The sequence below is a fragment of the Myxine glutinosa genome, chromosome 9 (genome assembly GCF_964187855.1).
Source record: "Myxine glutinosa chromosome 9, kmMyxGlut1.1, whole genome shotgun sequence".
Lineage (NCBI taxonomy): Eukaryota > Metazoa > Chordata > Myxini > Myxiniformes > Myxinidae > Myxine > Myxine glutinosa.
The window spans coordinates 126,894,616-126,917,159 of NC_136269.1; the positions used below are offsets into that span (position 1 = coordinate 126,894,616).

The 22,544-nt window shown below is 48.2% G+C and overlaps 1 protein-coding gene across 1 annotated transcript in view; it reads right to left on the reverse strand.

Moving 5' to 3' along the window:
• The window catches only part of LOC137434953 (uncharacterized), a 211,318-nt gene that overhangs the window by 176,338 nt on the left and 12,436 nt on the right, over positions 1 to 22,544 (reverse strand). The window contains exons 5-10 of the mRNA XM_078785134.1: positions 21,589 to 22,450; positions 19,746 to 19,864; positions 19,528 to 19,656; positions 19,315 to 19,336; positions 19,084 to 19,172; positions 18,275 to 18,352 (exon numbers count right to left, since the gene is read on the reverse strand). Of these exons, the coding sequence (XP_078641260.1) occupies positions 18,275 to 18,352; positions 19,084 to 19,172; positions 19,315 to 19,336; positions 19,528 to 19,656; positions 19,746 to 19,864; positions 21,589 to 22,450 (1,299 nt within the window). The remainder of the gene's footprint in view (positions 1 to 18,274; positions 18,353 to 19,083; positions 19,173 to 19,314; positions 19,337 to 19,527; positions 19,657 to 19,745; positions 19,865 to 21,588; positions 22,451 to 22,544) is intronic.

Consider the following 22,544-nt stretch of genomic DNA (forward strand, 5'->3'; position numbering starts at 1 on the left):
CAAACGGGGCGCCCAGTTTAGCGGTACACACATTGATGAATCACCCTGCCTGTGAAACACCGACATGACAGGTTATAGCTGGGTCGGGATTCAAACCCAGGCTGGACAGTTTAGAGTCAAGTGTGCGTACCTCCAGTCCAGGCCATCCTGCCAACTTGTATGCTGCATACAGGTGAAATATAAAGCGCGAGATATTTTTATATATACTGCATATTAAAAAAAAATTGGTGTGGTTTTTGGCGGGCTGGAACGGATTAATAGCATTTCAATGCATTTTAATGGGGAAATTTGATTTGAGAAACGAGCAAATTGAGTTACGAGCTCGGTCACAGAACGAATTAAACTCGTAAGTCAAGGTTCCACTGTATATATATATATATATATATATATATATATATATATATATATATATATATATATATATATATATATATATATATATATATATATATATATATATATATAGATATATATCAGTCACTATGCGACCTTCATATCATCAGTGGAGAACCGCCAGCAAGGTGTCCCATACAGCTGCTGCTGCACCTTGCTGGGAGCGATAAGCACCGCCTGCCACACGGTAACGTTATCTCTGGTATCCATTCATCATATGGAGTCGACCTGGTTGCGGTTGGGAGTTACAAATAATGGTATCTGTAATCTGGTTCTCCAACCTAATGAGCGGACAGCATGTCGTCATCGCCATGTCAACGTAATGACGCACTGCTAGATGGTTCCTCTGGAGCTTTGCAGGCAATGCGGACATGCATGGCGATGACGTCATGTTGTCCGCTCATTAGGTTGGAGAACCAGATTACAGATACCATTATATATATATATATATATATATATATATATATATATATACAACAACACCAGAAAAAATGTATATATGTTTGTATATAGATATATATATATATATATATATATATTGTTACGGCCCGCGGATAAGGATGTTGGTTTGCCGAGCGGATGGCACCGCGGCCTAACAGTTACCCCGATTAACCCGATCCCCGAACGTTGGCCGGATCGCGCCACAGCTATTCAATATGGAAAAGACAAAAGCGACACGGATGTGAAGAAGAAGAAGAAGAAGGCGAAAAGGTTGGAAATACTACTAAATTTATTCCTACTATATACAGGCTCAAAATAACCAAGGAAGAAGGAAAGATAATAAAATAATATACAGAAGAATTAGAGACACAGTGCAAATTCCTTATACAAGCTTAATTAAATCCCCAGGGACAAAACAAACAGAACAAACTCACGTTCACAAAAGGATGGAAAGGCAGGAGGTGGATGGCTGGAGGGAGAGGAAGGTCCAAGGGGTCCTGCAGCACGATCGGCGCGTTTAGCAGCCGCCGTTCCTTCACGGCCCTGCTCAAAACCGCCGTCCAGGCCCCAAGCGGCTGTTGTTGCTGCTGTGGCCGCCGCTGCTGCTGCTGTTGTCTGCTGCTGCTGCGGTGGACGTCGCGCGCTTTGCCAGGACTACAACAGGCTTCTTGCTGTTAACTACTGCTCAGTCCAACTTTGGCGAGCAAGGCGACGAATAGCAGGCTTTGTGCTTTCCGGGATGTCCTCTCTCTGGATGTTCTTTCTGGATCTCCTCTTTCTTGGTCCAACCACTCTTTCTCTCTCTCTTGGTCCAATCACTCCTCACCACCGACAACTCCCTTGCTTCTTGCGCGCGCGCCTTTATAACGCCTCCGGCGATCAAGCCGCCGGCCTTCAGGACACGCCCATCAGTGTGCTCACCTCGGCCCTGGTTGGTCGCGCGACCCTCTGGCTCCGCCCGTCTCCCCCGACCCGAGCACATGTTCAATGGTGGTTTTGGAGGGGATGTAATTGGCAATCGAGGCTTGGCAATGATGAAAGGGGAAAGTGAAAGGAAGGGGATCTACTCTTATTTAATGCAGTGCAATGGAGTGTCATCTTAATGGAAGCCAAGGCCTTACCCTAATACACATAATAAAGATATAACTATCAACCAGGGGGAAATCTATGATTGGCTGACGTGTATGCTTTATGGACTAATTATGGGATGCCCTTTGACCTTTATACATAACTGGAGTAAGGAGGGTCCAGACTTAAGCAATAATTCACAACAATTTACTACAATACAACACAATAAAAAAAACACAATCCTCATATCCGCAACACTGCACCCTCCTCCTCTTAGGCACGTCCCGGGCCTATAACTTTAACTTAGTGTGACACGTAGGTGTAGTTCCCTCTACTTTTAACCTGACCCTGAGTGCGACAGTTTTAAAACATAAATAAATATGTCCCGCTGCTCCATTGCACCCTACCTAACAGACTCACGCCCACAGCTAACCGAATTGTGGAATGGTCTTCAAACTATATACTGACGGTGGGGAGCATTATTTACAATGACTCTACTTTATTTACAAAACGCAACCCAGGACCTGTGATTGTTCTTTTGGTGGGGAGAGACAGTCTGCTCTGCATCAATGCACCATGAAAGCACCCAAAACGCACCAACACACCCTCAAGCACCAACCGGTGCACAGTCATCACTGTCATCAATAAAAATAACCAAACAACCCCTAACCCTGCAGGTGGTCTCTTGCTCTTCGGCTCCCTCTGCTGGCTATTATTATTTTCCTGGTGTTGTCATCTTCCTTTGCTGGCGGCCTATTTGCACTATTAAAATGCACCCAACGTGTCCATTTTTATTTATTTTATTTATGGCCCATAGGGTCGACTAGTGTGGTTCACCTGTGGGGCATCGGTGCCCTGTGATCAAGGTCCGCCAGCAAGATTTCGGGCCTTCACGGCCGGTTCCAGCAGAGGGGCCATGCCCCAACCCATGGGGTCCATCAGTGGTGGTCAGCCACAGACATGTGGTCCATAATGTGGTGCATCGATGCAGACAGCTGGTTCTGGGAGTTCCGGGCGCACAATGGCGGACTCACGCACGCTCCCCTCGGCGCCCAGTGGCGCACAGGTCCTCATGTGGGAGACAAAGGGGGGGAGAGACAGATGAGCGAGGGGTAAGGTCACAAGGGTACACATCAATAAGGCAATGCAAGGTGAAGTGCGTACGGAGAGCGAAGTGAGAAAGCTCGTCCCTACCGTACGTCACCCCCCCCCCCTGTCACCTACACTACCCTTGCCCTTACGCCATATTTACAAAAATCTACACATTTACAAATTCGTCGCTAATGTCACGTCTTCCCCCTATACCAAATTCGTTCCCACAATCCCTCTAACCAAAATTTGCCATCACCCAATTCATCATCAATCCTCATCAGGAGGAAGAGATGGAACATCAAGCACAATGTCACACCCACGTCATGATGCGTCTCACATTCCAAACATTTGCATCAAAAATAATAAAACAACCTGGCATGGTGTGGAGGTACGTCATCCCAGGTGAGTGGATGCAGATGGTGCGAGGAGACTTCAATCCTAACTATTCTCTACATGACTTTAACACACTTTACACTACCCGGGGTCTTTCCCTGCCAATCCATTGGCAATCTTACTCTATGTGGTTTTAAAAACCAATTCCCATTGACCAAACTGTGGTGCTTCTCAATTTGGGGTCTCACTCCCCCGGTTCAACTCCCTGTGCCCTTGCACAATTTCCGGGCTGAGTCGTGTAGCTCTCCCAGCAGGTCTACCCACCTGCACACCTCCACCACTGTAGTTGCCACCCGAGCTTACCTAGCTCCTCACCCTAACCTATCTAACTGGGGAAGGCCCTCCTTGGCGCTCTCCCCACTCGGTGCCCTCTCTGGCACTGGGCTACCCGGGTCCGTCCTCCGCATCCTCGGTCCCCATCCACAACAACTCTACCAGCTCCCAGAGCCCACCTGCGGCCTCACCTGGCCGACATCCTCACAGTGGTAGAGTGCTCAACCAACTACACATACGAACAGGCTACACGCCCAGCCATTTCCACGTCACTAATGCACCCATCCAAACTCCATTCTTCCACCACGCACCACAGATGCCAATATCCAACCACAATTTACCTGTACCCTCTACCTAACACTTACACTACCCTCCCCGGGTATTCGTGATGGGGGTCCACTCTTCCCCCATTCACACCTTCGCACCATCCACTCCACTCCACAGTGTCCACCCTACTCACTCCATACCATCCATTCCATACTCCATATATTCCACACTCCATGTATTCCACACAACCATTCTCCATACACCTGCAGTTGCACACCTGTGCAATCTCACCTGGTGCCACCTGCACCCTCCTTCCTTCCTGGACCATTTGGTCAACACAGCACACATCACCATCACTCATTCATACACTGCTCCATACACCTGTTCAGTTGCCCACCTGTGCAATCTCACCTGGTGCCACCTGCACCCTCCTTCCTCCCTGGAGCATTTGGTCAACACAACACACATCACCATCACTCACTCATGCACTGCTCCATACACCTGTTCAGTTGCACACCTGTGCAATCTCAATCGTTCCTCACTCACTGCTCCATACACTTCCACGCTCAATACACTTTCGATTTTCAAACAACCATTGCCTCAGGCACCCAGATTTTCCCACGCTCACACACACATCTCTCCCGAGCATTGCCTAGCAATTCCTCATTTCACCAAGCCCGAGAGGCACCCATCGGCTGCACCACGGACGCACCCATCGGCTGCACCACGGACGCACCCATGGGCTGCACCACGGACACACGCACCGGCGGCACCACGGACACGCGCACCGGCGGCACCACGGACACGCGCACCGGCGGCACCACGGACACACCCACCGGCTGCACCACGGACACACGCACCGGCGGCACCACGGACACGCCCATCGGCTGCACCACGGACACGCGCACCGGCGGCACCACGGACACGCGCACCGGCGGCACCACGGACACGCGCACCGGCGGCACCACGGACACGCGCACCGGCGGCACCACGGACACGCGCACCGGCGGCACCACGGACACGCGCACCGGCGGCACCACGGACACGCGCACCGGCGGCACCACGGACACGCGCACCGGCGGCACCACGGACACGCGCACCGGCGGCACCACGGACACGCGCACCGGCGGCACCACGGACACGCGCACCGGCGGCACCACGGACACACCCACCGGCGGCACCACGGACACACCCACCGGCGGCACCATGGACACACCCACCGGCGGCACCACGGACACACCCACCGGCGGCACCACGGACACACCCACCGGCGGCACCACGGACACACCCACCGGCGGCACCACGGACACACCCACCGGCGGCACCACGGACACACCCACCGGCGGCACCACGGACACACCCACCGGCTGCACCACGGACACACGCACCGGCGGCACCATGGACACACCCATCGGCTGCACCACGGACATGCGCACCGGCGGCACCACAGACACACCCACCGGCTGCACCACGGACACATGCACCGGCAGCACCATGGACAAACCCATCGGCTGCACCACGGTAACGCGCACCGGCGGCACCATGGACACACCCATCGGCTGCACCACGGACACGCGCACCGGTGGCACCACGGACACACCCACCGGCTGCACCACGGACACACGCACCGGCGGCACCATGGACACACCCATCGGCTGCACCACGGACACACGCACCGGCGGCACCACGGACACACCCACCGGCTGCACCACGGACACACGCACCGGCGGCACCATGGACAAACCCATCGGCTGCACCACGGACACGTGCACTGGCGGCACCACGGACACACCCACCAGCTGCACCACGGACACACGCACAGGTAGCACCATGGACACACCCATCGGCTGCACCACGGACACGCGCACCGGCGGCACCACGGACACACGCACCGGCGGCACCGTGGACAAACCCATCGGCTGCACCACGGACACGCGCACTGGCGGCACCACGGACACACCAATCGGCTGCACCACGGACACACGCACCGGCGGCACCATGGACACACCCATCGGCTGCAAAACGGACACGCGCACCGGCGGCACCATGGACACACCCACCGGCGGCACCACGGACACACCCCACGGCTGCACCTCGGCCATACCCAACAGCTGCACCATGGACACACCCCACGGCTGCACCTCGGACTTGCCCACCAAGCGTTCCACACACGTGTTCGTCACTTGCACCCCATGCAAGCTCATCCACTCAACACAATGTCACTCATCTCACACTTCTCACAACACGCTGCTGACTACACTTTCAACACACACACACACGGCACCATTCACGAGCATTGCCTCATTTGCTCAATATCAAGATTCTCACACATACGGCATCATCTAATCTACCTGGTGCCCTGGTAAAACTCGCGCTTCCCAGTCACCCCTTTAAACTATTGCGCTCCCTCGTTAATTATTATCAAAACTAATCTACCTGCGTCCCCACTACAGGTATCATTGTCACTACCTAACCTTACCGTTACCTATGGTCATCTTCTCTAGATCCCTACACACGATATCCTAACCCTCCCGGGCTAGTTTTCACTGCCAACCCCATAACTAGTGCTCCTTTGCCCCCCGCTGTGAGGGATGGCAGAGTTGCCATCCCACCACATCGGGCATCTTCCACTACCAATTTTGCACATCAAATTCCTACAGATCTTATTCTCCATTCTCAATTTCGGATCAAAACACTATCAGTATCATCATCACCGTCCATTAAACTTGAGCCTCGGTGCGTCGTTATATTTTCAAAGCTCGGCTTCGCAAAGCCGAGCAATGAATTCGGGTGGTTTGGTCGCCTGCAGTTGGATCCGTCCGGCATTCACGACTCTGGGGAGGGGGCATGCTCGGGCCGAGATTCCACGCATCATCGTGGCGCGGAACCTTGCAGTCTCCGGCCCGACGACCGAGGCTCGCCCGGTCGGAACCCCGTCCCCGACAGGGGGCGAAGGTCCGACCCGGCTCCCTTCCCCCGGAATCGCGCCGATCGCTGCTCTGACGCGGCTCCGACCATTCAGTGCGGGGCCCGACCCGAATCGTGCGCGACGCTCCGAAGCGGGGCGAAGCAGCATCGATCCGCGTGAAGCTTTGCATCCAACAAAGCGCGATCCGCGCGAAGCTTCGCATCCAACAAAGCGCGCCGCGCACCGAGCGCCCGCGTCGGCTATCCGTCACCCTAAACGCTACCCCGTTCAACATCGATGCCTTATTCGCATGCTCACACGCACACGCGACCCTTTCCACACTCACCAAGCCCGGCGTTCCAACGCCGCCCGTACATTCCACACACTCCGTCCATTCCACCAACGCACTCCCTGTTACACACCACACCTCTCGCGCACCCTCTTGCGCACACTCACCGTTCGCACACTTCGGTCCACACCTCTCCTCCGTTACACGCACCATGGGCGTGCACTCTTGCATCCACCCACTAACGCGCTCCGATGTGCTCTCTCGCACTCGCGCCACCACCAACTCACTCTGTGTCACACTCCGTACACCCCGACGTGCATTCTCGCTCGCACTCGGTTTCACACTCGCGCTCCAATGTGCTCTCTTGCACTCGCGCCACCACCAACTCACTCTCTGTGTCGCACTCCGTACACCCCGACGTGCATTCTCGCTCGCACTCGGTTTCACACTCGCGCTTCGCAACACGCTGATTCCCCGATGCACACTTTTTTTCCACAAGCGCGCCATTTCCACTCACAGGGGACCCTTCACCAACGCCCGGATGCTTCCTCGATCCCAAGCGCGCAAAAATTCTTTTGTCGTCAAACATCCTTCTTCAAAATCTCCCCGCACAATACACAGCACGACTCACCTGGGGGATCCTCTTATCCACGCGCACCTGCAAATCTTTATAAGGATTAGCAAGTACGGCATCAGGATGTGAACTTAGACTTTGTGCACAATCCATTCCTCCCTGCCGCGAGTGCTTTTCTAAGCCCCCGGTCTCTCCAATTTCAATTCCCAGCACTTTTTCTTTATTCACCTCGACGACCGCTGGCTTTAATAAAATTCCCTCTTCTACCTCAACGGTCGCCGGCTTTTCCATACCCCGGGTCGCGATCTCTATACCCGTCATTTTACCCGTGCTTTGCTCCGCTTCGCTCAACCAGTGCTTCTCGACCCGCGTTACCTCCTCGTGCACCCGTGGGACCTGCTCGCCCAACCCACGGTCAATGTCTTCCTGTATTCTTTTCGCCGTGGCGTTCATTTGCTCCTGAAATCCCTCCGGGTTGTACCTTGCTTCGTGCCTCACTTTTTCCATGTCTATCCCCTGGGTAGCCATCATTGCATCAAATCCCTTACTGTCACCCATCAGAGAGGCACCGAAATGCATCATCAAAAGGCCCCAGTCCATTGGCACTGCGGGTCCGGCTATCGCCGTCACGTACGGGAGGCCGCCATTTTGTGTGCCTGTGACCCCCACGACCGCACATTCTTTGCTCTCCTCTTCCACTATTCCCACTTCTTCCCTGGGGTCCTGGGTTACCCCTAACCCCTCTCATTCCCCCACCGGCATCCTGTCGCCTTGATCATCCATGGAGCGACTCAATTTGGGATTTTATAAAACAAAATTTCGGGCCACTCGTAATTTGAGCGCGCTAAGCGCTTCCGGTCCGAATCCCACTCCTGACACCAATTGTTGCGGAACCCAACGTCGGCCTATGGTTCCCCTTTGAGGCGGGATTAGACCCCTTGTTTATTGCTGACCGACGTGGTCCCCGACGCCGTACAGCGACCTCCGGAAAGGCCGGTGCACAGCCCCGTTCGTACCGCGGACAGATGTTAATTGATTGCCGAGCGGTGTTTAGCAACCGCGGCACGAACTATTACCAAGACTAACCCGATTCATAAACGTTGGCCAAATCGTGCCACAGGTGCCCAATGGAGAAATCACAAAGACGACACGGATGTGAAGAAGAGGAAGACGAAGGCAAAAAGGTTTGAAAATGCTACTATATTTATTCCTACTATTTACAGGACCAAAATAACCAAGGAAGAAGGAAAGATAATAAAATAAAGACAGAAGGAATCAAGGAGACAGTGCAACGCTAGCTTACCTACAGTCTTAATTATACCCAGGACGAGACACACAAAACGGACGACAATCAAACTCACACGAAATGAAGGCAGGAACGATTCGGTGGAGGGAGAGGAAGGTCCAACGGGAACCGGAGCTGGAGCTTGATCCCGCACGGGACGTCGGGCGGGACCTCGACGGCCACCGATGCCACCGCAATCCGGCTCCCGCGTCACAGCGGGTCGAAACTGCGTGGTCTCAAAGCTGATGGTGGTGGACCCAAACTGATGGCGGTGGACTCAAACTCTCTCACCTCTTGCGCGGCACATATCTCGTCTCCTCTCTTGTGCGTCTCTTGTGCGTCTCTCTCTCTCTCTCTCTCACTCCCTCTCTCTCCCCCTCTCTGTCTGTCTCTCTCTTATCGTCTCCTCTCTTGCGCGCGTCTTTCTTGGGGGCTGTCGTGGTGCGGGTTATATAGGCCACGCCCTTCAACCTTCGCGAACCTACTCGACGGTTCTCCCCACGCCCTCTCAAAGCCAAACCCCTCGTTCTGGGTTGGTCGGCAAGGGCTGGCTCACTCCTCCCCTCTATGAAGAGGTGGAGACACGCCTTTCTTCTCCGAGCCGACCGCGTGCTCAATGGAGGCAAATGCAGTTGGTAATAAATGCAGTTGGCAATAAAGGCTTTGGGGGAATTTGAAAAAGGGGATCTATCTATTTGAATTCGGTGCAATGGAGTATTAATTAATGGAAGACAAAGCCTTAACCTAATACACAGAATAAGGAAATAACTACTGAACAGGGAGATCTATGATTTGGCTACGTGATTGTATATGACCTAACTAAGGGACGCCCTTTGACCTTTATACACAACAACTGGAGGAAGGAGGGTGATATTTTACAACACAAAAAAAACACAATTCTCATATCCACAACAATATATATATATATCTATATATATATATATATCTATATATATATATAGATCTCGCGAGATCTCGCGAGAGATCTCGCGAGATCTTGGAGACGGCGGCAGGGATTTTCGAAGCTCCACACGGTCTCCACGTTTTTCGAAGTTAAGTCTGTTCACAATTGTATTTTGTCGAAACTGTATTTATCTTTCGGTGTGTGAAGTTATTGTGTGCAACTTTGGTTGTTTCTCGGTGTTTATCTTTCATAAATTGATCGTCTGTTTGCCGTGTCGCGAGCAAGGCCTTGTACAGTGTGCACTGTACAACCCTGAGGCTTTGTTTTTCTCTCAGTGGTCCGTCGTTTGTGATCCAATAACTTTCGTTCTCTGTATTCCCAGTCTTTTCACCCATAGCCTACTTCCTTGTGTAAATCTCAACTCAAAAAAAAAAAAAAAAAAAAAAAAAAAAAAAAACATTTCCTTCTCTGTTCTCATTCGTTTATTCATTCTTATTCGTTCGTTCGTTCTTCGACCACGTGTTTCTCCCCCATTTCCCCAGATAGTTTTCACTCATTAACCTTCAATGTTTACACTTTCCCCTCAAGTTATGTATTCCGTCATATTTTATAACACCTTTTTCTTCTTCTTCTTTAAAAGGCTGCTTTCGACTTGCTCACCAAATCAATTCATCCCAAAAAAAATATCCATCTCCTATAGTGCCTTTGTTCTACATTCCCTAAACTCTCCTGCACTCCATCCTCCATCCAGCGTCCTTAAACGTATTTTTAACTCGAAGGTCACAAGAAACTCATTTTGCAATAAATGTTCGTTTCCCATAAATCGTACACTTTCAAAAATCCAATCTCACCCCTCCCCTCCAAATCTTCCCCATAACCCCTCCCCTCCAAATCTTCCCCATCACCCCTCCCCTCCAAATCTTCCCCATCACCCATCCCTTTCAAATCTCCCCCCTTGCCCCCTCCCTCCTAAACTACTCCCTCACCCCTCCCCGCCAAGACGCCCCCTCGCCCCTCCCCTCCTAGACTCCTGCCTCACCCCTCCCCTCCAAATCTCCCCCATATCCCATCCCTTTCAAATCCCTCCCCTTGTCCCTTCCCTCCCAAACTCCCCCCTCACCCCTCCCCTTCAAATCTCCCCACCCTCATTGCTTCTCAATTTCCCCCCGCTCACTCCCCCTCCTCAAAGTGTCCTCCCCGCTTCTTCCCCCTTCAAACTCTCACCTCCATCTCCCCCAACCTTCTGCCTCGCTCTTCCCCCTCCTCAAATAACACCTCATTGTGGCTCACCCAATCACCATCAAACCTTTTGTCCGCCCCATCCTTCCCTTTCTCCGAGCTATTCTGAAATCTCTGACACACCTTCAACAGCTCTCCCTATCTCTTCCACCTCTTCCACATCTTACCCTACCCCTCCTCCCCCCTGTTCTGTATCTGATGCTCCCCCTTCCTCTTCATTAACGGTATGGACCTCAAACATCCGGGGCCTTCGTTCAAACTTAACTGATCTCTCCATACAGGTTGCTTCTGTCAAACCAGACGTGATCTGCTTAACAGAAACTTTCCTCCTTTATGATGTCTCTGATTCCATAGTATCTCTCCCGGGCTACTCCCTCCTCCGGTATGATAGACCTGAGCCTCGTCCTGGAGGCGGGGTTGCTATCTTTATCAAAAACTCTCTTCCTCACTCGCCCTGCACTGCACTCTCTCCACCTCACCCCCAGGAATACCTCTGGCTACGGCTTCCCCTTCGCTCCCACCTCTTGTTCATATGTGTGTTGTACCGTCCACCAAACAGTGATGACTCCATCTACATCTCGCTGTCTGATGATATGGACCAACTTCTATCTACTCATCCCAACTCTCTCTTCCTCATATGTGGTGATTTCAACTGTCATCATGCCAGTTGGCTGGGTGTGGGTACCTCTCTCACCAGCCATGGCTCCTCAGCAAAGGACTTCTGCGACTCACTGGGACTGACACAATCTGTCAATTTCCCGACCCGGATCTCAGTCAACGGAACATCTTCTCTTCTGGACTTGGTTATGACTAACTTCCCTGAAAATGTCTGCTGCTCTTCTTCTGCTCCGATCGGATCATCTGATCATGTCCTTGTTAAAGTGGACATCTCTCTGACCATCCTCAGGGAGCCTGCTCAGCGTCGACGAGTCTGGCATTTCACTCAGGCCAACTGGCACGGTCTTCAAGCAGCCATCAATCATCTGGACTGGTCTCCCATCTCTACCACCTCTGACATCAACTCATCCTGGGAATTCTTCCAAAGTAAATTGCTCTCTCTCATGCACAGATTTATCCCATCTCGTCTTCAGTTGTCATACCCTTCCTCCCGTCCATGGTACACGGAATCTTGTGGTGAGGCTGTTGCCCAGAAACAACTTGCCTTCGTCTCCTGGAAAGCAAATCCAACGGAAGGAAATCTCATTTCCTTTCACAAAGCCCGAAACAAGTGTGTGTCCACCCTCAGGAGAGCCAGGAAACAATATCTCTCCGTTCTCAAGACCGAACTCTCTTATCTGTCTCCCTCTTCCAAATCCTGGTGGCGTCTGGTCAAATCCGTTTCTGGTGTTTGTTCCCCCTCCATCCCCTCCCTTACCTCAAACGGCTACACAGCTGACTCCGCACGTGAAAAAGCTGAATGCTTCAACTCTGTGTTTGCCTCTAAATCTTGTGTCCCAAACCCATCCCTCTCTGTACCCACCATACCCAGTCGTACCCTGCTGCTCCTGGACTCCGTGTCCTTTCCTCCTGACAAGGTGGAAAAGTTTCTGTCAACCCTCGACTCTGATTCTGCAACTGGACCCGACGGCATCAGCCCACGGGTCCTAAAATCCTGCTCTGCTGCTCTATCTCACCCTCTCTCTGTTCTCTTCACCCTCTCTTTTGCTCAAGGTCAACTGCCATCTGCTTGGAAATCAGCCAACATCACCGCTTTGCACAAAAAAGGTGCAAAAACAGATCCTAGCAACTACAGACCAATCAGCCTTCTCCCAATTATCAGCAAAGTCATGGAATCCATCATTGCTTCTGATATGAAATCTTTCCTCTTCTCCAATGGCTTGATCTCTGATCATCAATTTGGTTTCAGACCAGGTCACTCTACTCTGGACATGCTGCTTCTGCTGTCTCAACAATGGATGGAGGTCCTCAATGCCAAACAGGAAATTAGAGCTGTCTCCCTCGACATATCACGTGCCTTCGACACGGTCTGGCACCCCGCTCTGCTCACCAAACTCTCCTCCTTTGGTATCCATGGAAATCTCCACGCATGGCTGGCGGACTTCCTCTCTAGTCGTCGTCAACGTGTGGCCCTGAATGGGTTTCTCTCATCTCCTCTTCCTGTTCAGGCTGGAGTTCCCCAAGGCAGTGTTCTGGGCCCCGTGCTTTTTCTGGTCTTCATCAATGATCTCTCTGACTCTCTCGAAAATCCTCTCTATCTCTTTGCTGATGACTCCACTCTCTGCCGCTCCATTCCTCTTCCCTCAGATCGGCAGTCTGCTGCCTCCTCACTCTCTGAAGACCTGGACAAAATCACAGACTGGTCAAACAAGTGGAACATGTCTTTCAATCCTGACAAATCTCACACTCTTACTATGTCTCTCCGAAAAGATCGACTGGACAACCCTCCCATCTACTTTCTCAACAATCCTCTCCAAGAAGTTCTGTCGCTCAAGATTTTGGGTCTCACTATCTGCCATGATCTTTCTTGGGAAAACCACATTTCCAAGCTGGCCTCCAAAGCCAGTCGCCGACTGGGCATCCTCCGTCGTGCGAAGTCCTTCCTCGGAACACCTGAGCTCCTCACCACATACAAGGCTTTCATCCGCAGCTCAATGGAATACTGTTCTCCCCTATGGGCCGGTGCTCCTGCCTCACACCTAGCTCGGCTTCACGCTGTTGAAACCAAAGCTTTCAGAATTATTGGAATCTCCCGCGATGAAGCTATCTCTGAGGGCCTTTCACTCACTCACCGCAGGCAGGTAGGTGGTCTTTCTGTCTTCTACCGACTCCTCTCCGGCCTTGCACCCCCAGCTCTCTCTGTGCTCTGTCCCCCAAATATTCCTACAGGTCGCACAAGATCTGCCAGCAACCCTCTGATGGTTAAACTGCCGAAATCTCGGCTCTCCGCTCACCTTCACTCTTTCATTCCTCTTTTCTCCCGCCTCTGGAACAAACTCCCTCACTCCCTTCAATCCCACTCCTCCCTCCAGGTCTTTAAAACAGCTGTTCACCACCATCTCTTATGGCCCATCCAAAACCTTGATCTTTTCTACCCCCGCTAATTCACCCCAGATCCACCTTGTTTGAAATTCCAACTTCTTTCCTGGAAGTCCTGGCAGTGTCCATATGTTTTATACCTCTCCCACTGCCCCCTTCCCACGCCCCCCCCCCAAAGCCCTCGCCCTCTCTCAGATCTCTCGATGTCTCCATGTCTCTCGGTCCCTGCTCTCAAATGTTGTGTTTGTGTCCTTCCCCCTCTCTCCCCATCTTGTCTACCGCTCCCTATGTTATATGTTTTATGTGTCGGTTTGTCTTTCTGTGTGATTAATGTTCGCTCTTTCACGAGCCTCGATATTGTATACAAAAAAAAAAAAAAAAAAAAAAAAAAAAAAAAATCTATATATATATATATATCTATATATCTATATATATATATATATATATATATATCTATATATATATATATATATATATATATATATATATATATATATATATATATATATATATATATACATACACAGACTTGGCATTTAATATGGAATTTTTTTTGTTGGGGTGAACTTATAATAATAATAAAAAAGAAGCTTTCCATGGGTTGCTGAATTTGGAAAAGGTTTGTGATATTCAATCATGTTTATTTTGGTACTGCTGTGGTAATACAAATATTTAATTATTTTGTTTTTCTCACCGACCTTTGCATAATCCTTGTATGTATCAATAAATTATTTAATATAGTTGTGCTTCAATAAAAATGTAAAAATAACCAAATTGAAAGTCTTGGCCTTGTTGTGTGAAACATTTAATTACAGGTGACTGCCACTTTGGAAATAGTGAAAAAGGAAAGGGCAAGACTCAAAGAAAAATTCAATGAAGAAATTGTTGCAAACAAGAAACTGGAAGGTATGTTTGATAAGATGTTGCTCGTGTTACAGACAAATATTTTTTTCCCATATTTGAAAATAGTTTGGATATATATATATATATATATATATATATATATATATATATATATATACAGACTTGGCATTTAATATGGAATATTTTTTTTGTGGGGGTGAACTTACTTTTCAAGATGTCTTAGAACCAAAAGTTCATTGGAATTATGTTGAAATTATTCTAGATTTTGTTAATGTGACCTTTAAAAGAAACAAAAACCACATTTGACATTTCGAAACAAATAAATTGATCCTTGAAAGTGATGTAAACTGATATCGAACTCAATTCACGGACAGTACTGTGTTAAACTTCTGTACGTTTTACAGAAGTATCTCTTTATTTTGCACATTAGCCAAAAAAAATTTAAACAAAAGCTAAATTATGACTGGGATTACGGACAGTAAAATTACAGTTCAGTACTTCGTGTAACCCCACGAGCATTCAGGAGAGCACGTACACGTTGAGGCATGCTGTTCACGAGATTTGCCAAGGTTTGGACAGGAATCACTTGCCATGCAGTGACAATAGTCTGCTGCAATTCACGCACAGAGGTAGGCTGCTGGTCCAAGTTCTCGATTTGACGTGTTAATTCTGCCCTCAAGTTCTCTATCGGATTCATATCCGGGGACATGGCAGGCCACTCCATATGCTCTACACCACGGTCAGCAAGAAAGTGTTGGATCATGCGAGCACGATGAGGCCATGCATTGTCATCTTGGAAGACAAAGTTTCCTCGAAAGGCTGCACGAGCAAATGGAAGCAACGTTTCTTCCAGAATGACTCTGTACTTGAACTGGTTCAGGTTTCCATTCAGAACAACCAGGTCAGTTTTGCCCCCTGCATGAAAAGCAGCCCAAACAGTCACCCCACCACCTCCAGCTTGGACTCTTGGCACTATACAATCTTCGTTGTGGGCTTCATGCACTTGTCTGCGCACTCGGACGCGGCCACCTTGTCTAGATTTCTGGTCTATCGTCTCGTCACTGAAGGTCACGTGATTCCAGTGTCCTGGCTGCCATTGACGGTGCTCTCTGGCCCACTGCAATCGGCGCTGGCTGTGTTGTCTGGTCAGGCATGGCTTTCTCAGGGGACGCCTGGCACGATAGCCTGCTTGAACCAGTCGTTGGTTGACTCGCCTTCTGGATGCAGGCACATTTGTCAGTTGCTGCCACTCAGCCCTAAGCCGATTAGCTGACTTGGTACGGCCATTGTGGACTAACCGGTGCAGCTGGCGATCATCCCTCCTTGCGGTTCTGCGGGGAAGTCCTGGCCTCGGTATTGGAGTAGGGACACCCCCCCACCCTCCCCTTTCCCCCCCCCCCTCCCCTCTCTACCCCCCCCCCCCTTTCTCTCTCTTCCCCTCCCCCCCCTCCCCTCCTCACCTCCCTTACCCTCCCCTTCTTCCCCTTCCCCCAATCTCCCCCCCCCCCTCTCCTCCCCTCCCCTCCCCTTGCCCCCCTCCGCTCACCCCCCTCCCTGGCAAACGTTGGGTACTTCTGCTAGTACACAATAAAATAATGAGCGGAAATCTGACAAAGACACGATGGGAAAATACTTTGATATATTTTGATGAAAATGTAATTGTAATTTTGTAATTTTGAAAAAGCTTTGATGCCGTGCAGAGGTCGAAGTCACTTCCTTGCTCAAGGGACCGGAAGCGGAGGTCCAAAATTTGAATCTGAATAATCAGAAAATCTGAATCCGGATGTAATAATTTTTAAAGTGTTTCTTCACCATTGAGAGATGGGGCCAAAAACTATATATAGCATGACACTGGTATTTCAAAATGTTATGGATGAGTTATCATAAAACTCGGTGGACGAGTTGGTTTGGTGACAAGAACAAGACGATTAGTTTTTGGTTCAGGTCCCGATCCAGATCTGGCCTATGTTACGGATTCGTCACTTCCGGTGTTGTGGTTTTCATCCACTTGAAACATTTCTGGTTCTATGTATTATTATTATGATTGTTTGAGGGAAATAGCCATTATTATTGTCAAAAGGTAAAAAGGTTAATGTTAAATGAAACAGGAAACCAGATCGGGAACTGGAAAACAAAGAAGAAGAGGAGAGAGAAAGGAAGGCGGGGCAAAAAGTCGGACAAGAAGCTGGTCGCTTCAAGCTCGGGAGCGAGCGTTGTCGAACGAAAGTCACGAGTGAACTTTGAGTTTCCTTGAAAGGAATTCCTGCGATAGGTGTTATCGCTGGGATTGATAAACCTGCGTGGTCAGGTTTGGCGTTGGGATTCTGAAGAATCATCGCCGGGTCGGTGCGACTCAAGTACGAGCTGTCGGCCATTTTGACACTCGTGCTTTGCTCATCGCAAAAGGTCTTTGCTTCGCGTCAGCTTTTTTCACCATTCAGACGTCTATCTGGGATTTGTGTGTGCAACGCGGAGTTTGAAGATTAATTTGCGGTTCGCCGACGGTGAACCGTGAACGTTCATACCTGGAGGGCGCCTTTGGATTTCCCATTCCTCCGTGAGTTTGCCTTACGCGGTTTTGGACCACATGACTCTTTGCGCCGCTTCAGCCGCCTACGCCTCTGTGCTGTTTTGGTGGAGTGACTGGGCCCGTCATCTGAACGGGGTTCGGGTTTCGATTCGATATCGCTCTGACGCTCGCTGGAGGGGATCACCTTTGAGCCATAGAGACATTGGGGACTGTTCTTTTTTCACTCACTTGGAGCACAGTGAGTTATCTTATCCTAGCTGATGGTACCATCATAAGATGTGTTGATTGTACTTTTGATTGCTATTATTATTGTACCGTTATTCTTGTGTGATTTTTAATATAATATTTGTTTGTTGATAACCATTGGTGTGGTTTCCCTATTGATTTCTGACACAGAACAACATATTTTTCTGCCGTGGCTCCTCTCGGGGCTCGGAGGTACACCGTGACCAGGGGGTCGGGGAGGAGCCCGTAACACCTATCAGTATGATACAAAACATAAACTGTGCAGCATGGCGGAGGTACGTGTTCTACTGAGTGCAGTTCTAGTTTCATAATTAATCATTTTAATATCTGATTGAAAAATCAACAAGACCCATAAGAATAAAGACAGGACCTGTAACAGCCTATAACTCTTTAAAGTTGATTTTGTGTAAAAGGAGACGTACCAAAAAGGTGTTCCCTTCCCCCTCCCAATAGTAATATGTGAAATTGTACTTTAATATGTCAAATTCAGCAATTGATTTTTTTACTTTACCTTTCTATCAGTGATGTCACTTCCTTTTGCTTCCTCACGAAGCAATGCTTCCTGCAAGGCCTTTTCCATCAATTCAAGCTGTCAAGGTGAAAAGAGAAAATTAAAACATCAGGTTAATAGAGTTCATAGATTCATAAAGTTCATTGAACACCTTATCCCATGCAGTCTTGCAAAAAAGGACATGGAACTTCATTGGAAAATAAGAAGAAAAAGAAGAAAAAAGAAAGTTTTTGGAAGTGCAAACAAGGTGATTTGTGTTATACAGTGTTCAAATATAAAATTCAATTGAAGTTAAAAGATTTAAAGGCTGTGGACAAAAAAAAACAACAACAAAAAAAAAACATTGTATCGGAAGTTTACCGCTGTTGATGCGTCCTCTTTTACACTGCCTTATTTAACTCATTAAATCAGTTTTTGTGCCTGTTTGTGTCCTTTATGGCGTCCCTAAAAATTAGCTAATTTCCTGTTTGGAATGATTTTCAATTTTGTTTGACTGCCAGACAGACTGAAGCAATTGCCTCACTCTTCTCCACGCGTGTGCGCCCAGGAAGAGATTCCCTACAATTTGCCAAATTCTGAGCCAATGTACTCCTAAACTTTAGGTTATTGATCGGATTTGTGTTCTACAGTGTTCAAAAGATAAAATTCAATTGCAATTAAGTAGTTCCTCAACCACAGACCGACAGGCAGACAGAGTGAACCAAACGCTTAACTCCGCTTTGCACTACATGTGCGGGGTGTTAAAACAATACTAAATCAAACACACAATGCTCTCTGGAACAGAAGCAAACAGGACAAAGGCACTCTACCTTGGTTTGGCAATGTACAATATCTTCAATGCAGGTATGCTTCAAGTTCAATACATTTCTTATCAAAATGATGATCTTCGATTCGTGCGCTTGAGCACAAAAGAAAGAAAACACAGCTAATCATACAGATACAAACAACTTGGGTGAACAAAAACAAACAACATTAAACAAACTGGAATGTTCAATGGAATAATGGAGGGAAGAAAAGTTTGCTCAAACAATGGTACATACCCTTTGCATTTTTGTTCCGCACCTGCATTTTTCAAAAAGAAATGCAAAACAAGAAAAAACAAAATAAAAACATTGATGAACAGGCAAGATATATTTGGGACTTGTTCAACAACAACAGCAAAGATTTTGGCTCGAATAACGGCAGTTAAAGCAAATGTGCAATTGCCAAAAGGTTGTTTTGCTTAATAATTATTTTTTTTTCTTTCAACTCACAAATCGAATCAACTTCCTGATGAAAAGCAAAACGAAGATGAATGGAAACAAACAGGCCAATGCTTTAAGAAACATCCCAGAAACTGCTTTGCTTGGTTGTGCTGAGGCCGTAACTTCTTCATGAGATGCCTGAGAATAAAAGATTATGGACACAGTAATTACAAACACTTAAAATTTTGCAAACAACCAATGTTATGACATCAGTGCATATTACTTACAGGTAACAGGTAACTTTGGAGCCAAGTCAAGGCCAAGATGATCCAAAAATCCAACTGCATCATTGGCTTGGGAATGTTTGAAACCAAACCCAAAACTTGACATTCATGACGAGAAGCAACTGCAAAGAAAAGTGGTTTTAAAAACAATCATCTTCCTTTAATAAGAATTAGTGAATCTATCTGTCAGACCTGGTGTTGGCTTATCGGTTAGGGTGCCGGCTTGGGATCCTAGGATCCTGGGTTCGAATCCCGGTCGATCGCTGAATTAACGCCAGGGGGGTTGACTCAGCCTGTCATCCTTCCGAGGTCGGCAAATTGAGTACCAGCTTGCTGGGATGAATGATCCCGGTGTGTACCCCAGTTTAGAATAGGTACACCGTATCCCTGCGCATCGCAAGAGCATGACCAAGGGTTGGCGTCAGGAAGGGCATCCGGCCATAAAAACATTGCCTCAACACAGGGAACCATGATTGTGATGGGGCCCGCAAGGCTAACCCCCGCTCTAGCGGGGAAAATGGCCTTAAAACGATCATTCATATTCATATTCATTCAGTGAATCTATCTGTCAAGGATGGGTGGTGTGATGGTATGGGATTTTATAGGATAGGAAGGCCTTGTAACAACAATCCTGTGATGAACAGAATGAATGGAGACGATAACAATCCCGTGATGACACCGCCATCCAGAATGTTGTGACGTCATCCGGCAAGGCAGACGCTTTGAGAAATGTTTACTTTTAAGAGGACTGAGTGGAATAAAATGAGAGAGTTGTAAGTACATTTAGATGCCGTAATCAGAATTGTTAATTACGCCTAAAAGTTAGGTGATGGTCCGTGAAGTTGTGAGAGCCAGAGAGACAGAGAGAGGAGATAGGAAATGTGAGACAATGTCCGAACAGACACAGTCCTACATATATATATATAATATATATGTGTGTATAAAAATTTAAAAAACACCTTTAGAGGCCATTTTTCCCCGCAAGCGGGGGTTGGCCTTTTTCGGGGACCGTGGTTGTTGTTGTTTTTTGGTCCCCTTTTTGAAGCAATGTTTTACGGCCGGATGCCCTTCCTGCCGCCAACCCTTTTTGTCGCCTTTTTACGACAAACAGGGATTTCCAGTGAACTGGTACTCAATTTGCCGACCTCGGAAGGATGACAGGCTGAGTCAACCCCCCTGGCGTTAATCCAGCGATCGACCGGGATTCGAACCCAGGATCCTAGGATCCTAAGCTGGCACCCTAGCCGCTAGCCCAACACCTATATATATGTGTATAATTAATAGATAAATATGCAGTAAGAATAAAAGGACAGGCACGTCCATTAGAAAACTAGATCAAATTTGTTGGCGTGCCAACACAAATCCCCAGGCTTCCCACCTAAAGCAAAGTGGAAAGATGGCAAAACGTTCCACCAGGAATGACCCAATATCAAATTTGGAGTTAAAAACAATTTTCCCATTTTGACCCTGTGACCCTAAGTCTCTACCCACTGTGGCATGAAACAGGGGACAAAAAAAATTCATTACATATTCCATGCGTCCTTCAATGTTGATTGCACATACAAGGATTCATTTGAAAAATGTTTTAAAATGTGTCCATAATTGCATTTGTCATTTTGACCCTGCCCGAGGGGTAAGGGCCAGAAATGATACCACTCTTAGACTTTCGTACCACGTGGTGATAATAACTACCAAGTCTGGTGAAATTTAGCCCAACCGTTTAGGAGATAGCGTGATGGACGGACAAATAGACAGACAGACAGACATTGTCAATTACAATACCTCTGTGCCCCCCCCACCCCCCATCCCCGCTATTGTCAAAAAGTGTGGTGATAATAATACTCACCACCAGCTCCAGAAAGTGCATCCCATGAAGCACATTGCCTCCTTCGTTCACTGAAATTTTCGACAAAAATCTTCTCTTTTTCATTACTGGGAACAATTTGTGAAACCTGTTTGCCCAACTGTGGTGGTTGGTGTTGATATTCCTCCAACCTCTCCAACATGACAGCCCTGGAATCAAACGTGTTGCTGCTTTTCTGGTTGGCATGGCTTTCCCGGTTAATTGCCTCGTCGTCCTCAGCTGAAACAATTTTTGCTTTCACGTCAAGCAAAAATTCTTGCTTACTCTGATAAATTTCTCTGTCCACTACTTGGCTACTTCGAACAATTGATTTGCCCACTCCTTGGCTCCTTTGATCAATTGCTTTGCCCACTTCTTGGAAACTTTGATCAATTGCTTTGTCCACTTCTTGGTGACTTTGAGAAATTTCTTTGTCCACTTCTTGGCGACTTTGATCAATTGCTTTGTCCACTTCTTGGCGACTTTGATCAATTGCTTTGTCCACTTCTTGGTGACTTTGATAAATTTCTTTGTCCAAAAAGCTTTCCTTTGCTGCATCAAAACTCTGTCTTTGCTTTTTCAAGTCAATGCTTGGATATCCAAAATAATTTGGGTTTGGTGTGCAGATTTCATGAGAATATTTGTCATTTACAATATCTTCAGATACAATGTGCTTATTATCCTCAATAGAATCATCAAGCTCGACATTCAAAATATTTTTCCAATCTGTTGTCAATGCTCCAGCTTGCTCAATGTCCACCTTCTCAGAACTTCTTAAAGGAAGTGAAGACATCTCAAAAGCAGAAACATCTTCGCTGCCCTTGTAAATTTCTTCCTCATTGTCGTCACATTCAAAATCCGTAACCTGAATGCCACACAACAGAATAGTACTGAGTAAGTTTGGTACCTTGCATTAAAGGTCACTGGAAGATGATGTATTTGTGTATACACACGATAAA